Genomic DNA, 6192 nt, shown 5'->3' on the forward strand with positions numbered 1-6192 from the left:
TGGATAGGAACCAAAGTTTACACGTCTGTTTGCGCGAACCCCGCGGATTGTCGGACCCCTACAATCTGTGGATTGTCATTGGTTTTCGCCGAACCGCGTCATAGCTCATTACCATAAAGTTAGCTTGAGTTTAATCGCTGGAATCCGCTCTGGTAGCGCAGTTCTCTTCGCCACTGGAGAATCCACTCTGGTAGCCCAGTTAGCTCACCCTCCATAGAGAAATAATGATTTCCGGCGCTCAGGTAGCGTAGGTTGCTCTTGGTGTACACGCAGCATAAAGGTTGCCACAGCTTAAAACACAAAACCATCACTTTAATTTTTCAGGTCAGGCTTACAAACCCCATATCAAGAATCAAGAATCTTTATTGTCACTATGCAGGCACAATGAAATTTAGTTCAGGAGCTCTTGGCTTGGGATACACAAAAAGATATAAGGCACACAGTATAAAGATATCTAAGTTATACAAAAATAATAAAAATAGTAAAAGTTAAAGTAAAAAGTAGGGCTGGGTGGGGCGGTCGGTGGCGTAGTGGGTTGAGCAGGCACCCCATGTACAGAGGCTATAGTCTTCGCTGCAGCTGGCCCCGGTTCGAGTCCCGCACCGAGCGGTCCTTTGCTGCATGTCTCCCCTCTCTCTGCCCCTTGCATTCCTGTCTCTCTCCAACTGTCCTATCATTAAAGGCATAAAAAGCCCCAAAACAATATTAAAAAAAAAAAGTAGGGCTGGGCAAGTTAACTCGTTATTATCGCGTTAACTCGTTAATTAATTAACGTTGATAAATATTTTATTGCGCATTAAGGCATTTTTTTTATTTTTTAAATTAAAAAATAAAACATTTTAATTTATTTTATTATTGTAAAAGTCTGTTGCTCACAGGCTTTTATTTTGTAAAAGTCTGTTGCTGTCTGGTGCGGAACCGGAAAAGAAAGTAATCGGCGGATCCACCAAACATGGAGAAAGGTACGGAACTTTTACTCGGCCATTTTCATTTTAAAGTTCTTCCAGACGGCGGAGTCGACAGAAAGTCATCTGTAAACACTGCCAAGTTGAATTGTCTTCTCAGCGTAGTAGTTCCAGTCTAAAATATCATTTAAAGGCAAAACACACAACTGATAGCAGCAAGTCATTCAAGGAAACAGACAGTGGAGCGAGGCTTCTACATAAAAACTACAGAAAGATGCTGATGTTAAAAGTGTGTTTGCACAACAAATGTTATGGCACTTTCATTCATATGGCAGCAACGCTACGATTCGTGTCAAACTAGTCACTTGGCAGTCATCATTTAAACAAGGTTCTGGAATCAGTGTCTTCTGTAAGAGTGATGGGCCATTCAGACAAAGTGGCTTTCACCCTGCTCATCTCTAAGTTCAGGGGAGACATGCAGTATGGAATAAACAGACAAAGCTATAAGATCTTCAAGCCACACTTGAATTACAAATTACACTATATTGTCTATCTATCTATAACATCCTGACTCTGGAAACACAGTTGACAAGAATACTTGGATGGAAGCCTGTTTCCAAGAGAGAGCTTTACCACAGAAGCCAAAAAAAAAAAAAAAACACCAACTTGAGTAATAAAATGAACGAAAGTTTAGACATACACAAGAATAGCTTGTGATGCATTTGGTCCATTTGTATTGTTGGTGCAGCCATTCAGCACAGCAGACTTTGTGGGACTTCGACAGCAACCTGTCTATGCACAGCACAGTGATAAACCGCCACTGTGTGTTTTCCCAGTGCAGCAGGGCCTTTTTCCCCTCCTTAGGGTTAGAAGGAAGAAAAACTCCCTTCGGTGAGGACATTAGCCTTAGTAACTTTGCAAAACTTTTAAATGAACAAAAAGCTACATAACTCATTAAAGGACTTTGACTTCTCATGTGAAATAACCAAAATGTTGTTTTGGTAGAAATGTCAAAGCTCGTGTCAGATCCCATCACCGACAGTAAGAAGCTCCCAAAACAGACAGAATCTATGAGCACAGAGTGAGGGATGCTGGTAACAAAGACTTTTTTCAGATATTTACTTTGATACTTTATCTGCTGTTCCTGAGCTCTCTCCTCTCTCCTGTCGTTCTGCGCCCACGCCCACATATCCTTCAGCAGCCCAGTACACTGTGGCTATTATTGTAAAAACAAGTCTGACTGCATGACTCTTCATGCATAATTAATCTGTGCATTACAGAATTAGCTGGCATACACAAGACTGTCGTTTACCAAGAGACGCAACTTGTGACTTCCTGAAAGTCTCTTCTCCCCGGAGAGTAAAATAATGTGCATAATCAATTCTGTTTAGAGAGCCATCTAACCTAGAGTGGATGTGCAGTCGACTTACAGCCACTTTCAGGTTCAAAGAAGATGGACAGGTTAGTTGTTAATAAGAGTAAGAGGCAATCGTTTTTCTTTTCAACGATTTGACAAAGTGCTGTGACTGTGTACAGCTGGAGTAAGACCACACTTTGAATCGAGGGATCATTTAAATAACAAAGACAATTAGAAGCATTTTCTGCCTCATACTGGTGACGAATGTTACATTTAATTCTTTGATATATTTTGAGACTTATTTCAAGACTGAAAATAAATGGCACATACATGAATTATTTGGTATCTTGAATGCTGCATTGTCAGTTCTATACCGTCAGCTGTGTTTTTCTTTGTGTTTATTATAGTCCTTTTAACTAAATTGTTTCTGCTTTTACTAATTTTTCTTTGGGTTCTAGGTCTTCATGTTTGTGAGGAAACGGTTTGGGGCACCAAAAAACCCTCAAAACTTAAGTATTTTGGCTTTATAAACTATGTCCTTAAGTTCTGAATCTCTCCAGTTAAAAACATTTTTTCTTATCTTTGTCGTGACTGTTTTTTTTAACATTTTCTATTGTACTGATATCATTAAACTCTATCATATGAAGCCAGTGGATATTTATAATCTGTTGAGTGAGCAATGAGTGTGCAGAGATGCCCCTGGACCGAACAAAGGCCTGACCAATACTCGCAGATAAATATCACTATTCTTCACAAAGACAATTTAACAGCAGAATCAGGATACTTGAAGTTAAACAGGTTATTTAATGTGTCAAGCTCTTCGGACAGGAAAAAGAAAGTTCCAGACAGATAGAGGGAGGGCATTAATAAGTGTCTGCAGCCATGGGCTGATTTAAACAAGGTTGTGGCTTCCCTGTGGGGAATGTGTTTGCCTATCGTCATCTTCTGTGTCCATTCAGCAAACAGGGCACTTCCTCTGACACACACACGTATGTGACATACGTCTGGGTGAAAGGGTGGAAAGACTTCTGACACAAGTGTATGAATAGAAAATAGAGCAGTGCTATTTACAAATAATGAACACAAATGTAGATTTCGTTACTTTCACCATTAATGACACAAAACTCATCTAAAAATGACAGAAAAGTGATTTTTTTGTTGTTGTTTGTGTTTAAAATAAAAAAAGCAGTCAGTAGTAAATGCAGGCGGGATAGTTGACAGTTAAATGCTCAACATAAAATGCAGTGTAAAAAAAAATTAAAATAAAAGGAAAAGTAAACCGCACTAATCTATAACACATCAGACTGATGTGTCTTATACAGTATAAATGGAAAATGAGAATCATATCAATTTTCATCTGGTATCAAGCAGCAAAAAGTTGCAGCATTGAGTGTTTGGGTGCAGTTGCACCATGTGACACTGGAGCCCATGTGCATGCAAACCAGATACTGTATGGCCCGAACAGAAACCTCTCGCCCAGTGTTACGAGCAGTGCTGGTGCTCTAATGATATTATTGTAGCAAAGTGTGTAAAAACAAAAAAGTCTGGACACAGTTACCTATTTATTTCAATTTTAAAATGTATCAGTAATTAAAGGCAGCGTGCCGCTTTCGTGCCTGGCACTGTACAGTAACAGTGATGTTATTTGAACAGGACAGATGTGAACTCACTGATCTAGCGAAGTGGCAGACAGTCCTCCCATTCAGCAGAGGACAGAGGAATCCATCTGAGCTCACCTCACACACTGCCATGCTTCCACCGCTTCAGAGGACATTCAGTTGGCTCACATTCATTTTCGAGCAATTCATCCAAAAACCCAACTGCAGGGGCTTCTTGTGTAATCCTAATGATGAATCAAGTTTTAAACCAAGCCCTCATCTTACAATGAAATGATTTACCCGTGAGAGACGTGAGTTCCTGTCAGTCCTCACCGCGTTAATGTATGAACAGATTCATGAGTGTAGAGCCCACTCACGCACGCAGCCAGGACTCCTGACTTCAGTTTTCTGAATAGCTCATACATGACTGCGGTTCTTAAGCATGGCTGAAACATAAAATGATTTAGAACTGAAGTGTTGCAAGTACTCCATTTAAAACGTACTAAAAAAAATGTTTTAACCCATAAGAACCCACCGTGACACAGGTGTCACACGCCCTTTAAATGTTCTGGAAAATTCCATGAAAAACTTTATCCTTGATTTCAACTCATGAATTGCCAGAGTGGCCCATACTTAACATCCTGATGGGTCATGTGACAGGTTATGTGATTTAGTCTTCCCACAATAACATTTCCAAGATGTCTGTGTGCCAGGTTACCACTACGGGCAGAGCTAGCTAAATTTAAATTTATAGTCTGTTTAGTCTGTTTTATATCCCCCATAATTTTCCTGGATGGAGAAATTATCCAGGTTCTTAACGCCCAATGTGACATATATGTCACATTACAGATGTGTCTGTAATGTCAGAAATGTGTTCGATATGGTCTATTTAGTCTGTGTTATGACCCCCTTAATTTTCATTTAAGTAGAAATGGGTCCGGGTTCTCATGGGTTAAAATAAAACTTAAAACAGATAAGGTACACTGTCGTATTTTCTTGTTTTATGCATTAGTTACATTTCTGTTAAAGGGGGAGTTTTTTTTTTGTTTTTTTAAACCTGGACCTTGTTTCTGGCATAAAATATGTTCATCTACTCACCAATAACAGTTTGGTGAAAGTCTGCGTCCTTCGGAAGACATTTAGATAACTCGAGATCCGTGTATAACGGGAGTGAACGGGGCAGAGACAATACAGTCTCTACATAAGGCATTATCTGTCTTTATTTTGTTGTATTATTATTATTTTGTTGTTGGGGGCTTTCTACACCCGGGTCACTTTGGGAAAAAGTCACGCGCCGCTGCAGCACAGCTCGTTTACTCTGTGCTCTGTGATGGTCGGCTATCTTCACACTAGACGCATGTGTAGAAAGCCCCCAATAACAACAACACAGCAGCTCTGAGCTAACAGTGCAATAGTACTCGTTCGTTCATTCATTGGTCTTAAAGTATCGGTGAAATAAAGACAGATAATGCCTTATTTAGAGGCTGTATTGCCTCTGCCCTATTCTCTCCCGTTATATAGAAATACATGGATCTCAAGTGATCTAAATAACGTCAGAAGGACTTTCACCAAAATGTTATCGATTTGGTGAACGTATGTTATGCCAGAAATAAGGTCCAGGTTGAAAAAAAACCCGAACTTCCCCTTTAAGTATTGCCCCGTTTTTGCTCGTTTCCTCTCGCTCCTCACAGCTCTACTGATGAGCTTAACTTTTATATTAGACTTTTCCGAGCTGTTTAATCAAATCATTTTTTTGACATCACTTTATTATTCCTTTATGAGTATTATAAAGGGAATACCAGCTGACTGCTCGCGCAGATAACTGGGGAAGGGAGACGGAGTGATGCTGCGCTTGACCCGTGCGTTAACTCCGTTAACTCACCCCGGGGAAACTGCTTACACAGCGGCCGCATCCCCGCCGCACTCCGGGCGACCTCCGGCTTGCTTGTATTCCTCCAGCAAAAACATACACACACAGACAATTGTCGTTTGGGTCAGGTTACTTACGCCCTCGGTCTGGGGAAGCCCATGGACAACAGTACGTCCAGGCTGGAGCCGCATTTCATCGACCCCGGTCGGTTCTGCCGGAGTCTCCGTGGAAGGATTTTGCTGTACAGATCCTCTTTAGCAGCCATGGTTTCCCCAGCGTCACCTAGTCCACCACGAGTCCGATACAATTTTACCAGCAGACCTATGGCTAGTCCATGAGCTTTTGCAGGGTGTGCATCAGCAGAGGTAACAGCAACTATAAGAAGCGGAGCTCAAAGCAGCTGAGCCACCGAGCAGAGCCCCGCGACTCCGCCCACCGGAGGACGCTCTCACTGGGGTTAGG

General features: G+C 41.2%; 1 protein-coding gene across 2 annotated transcripts in view; it reads right to left on the reverse strand.

Moving 5' to 3' along the window:
* The window catches only part of LOC142388640 (ubiquitin-associated and SH3 domain-containing protein B-like), a 45011-nt gene extending 38901 nt beyond the window's left edge, over nt 1–6110 (reverse strand). For both annotated transcript variants that reach the window (XM_075474140.1, XM_075474139.1), the window contains exon 1: nt 5868–6110. In XM_075474140.1, the coding sequence (XP_075330255.1) occupies nt 5868–5995 (128 nt within the window). In that variant the 5' untranslated portion in view covers nt 5996–6110. The remainder of the gene's footprint in view (nt 1–5867) is intronic.
* Between the last annotated feature and the right edge of the window lie 82 nt (nt 6111–6192).

The sequence above is a fragment of the Odontesthes bonariensis genome, chromosome 9 (assembly GCF_027942865.1).
Source record: "Odontesthes bonariensis isolate fOdoBon6 chromosome 9, fOdoBon6.hap1, whole genome shotgun sequence".
In the NCBI taxonomy this organism is placed as follows: Eukaryota; Metazoa; Chordata; class Actinopteri; order Atheriniformes; family Atherinopsidae; genus Odontesthes; species Odontesthes bonariensis.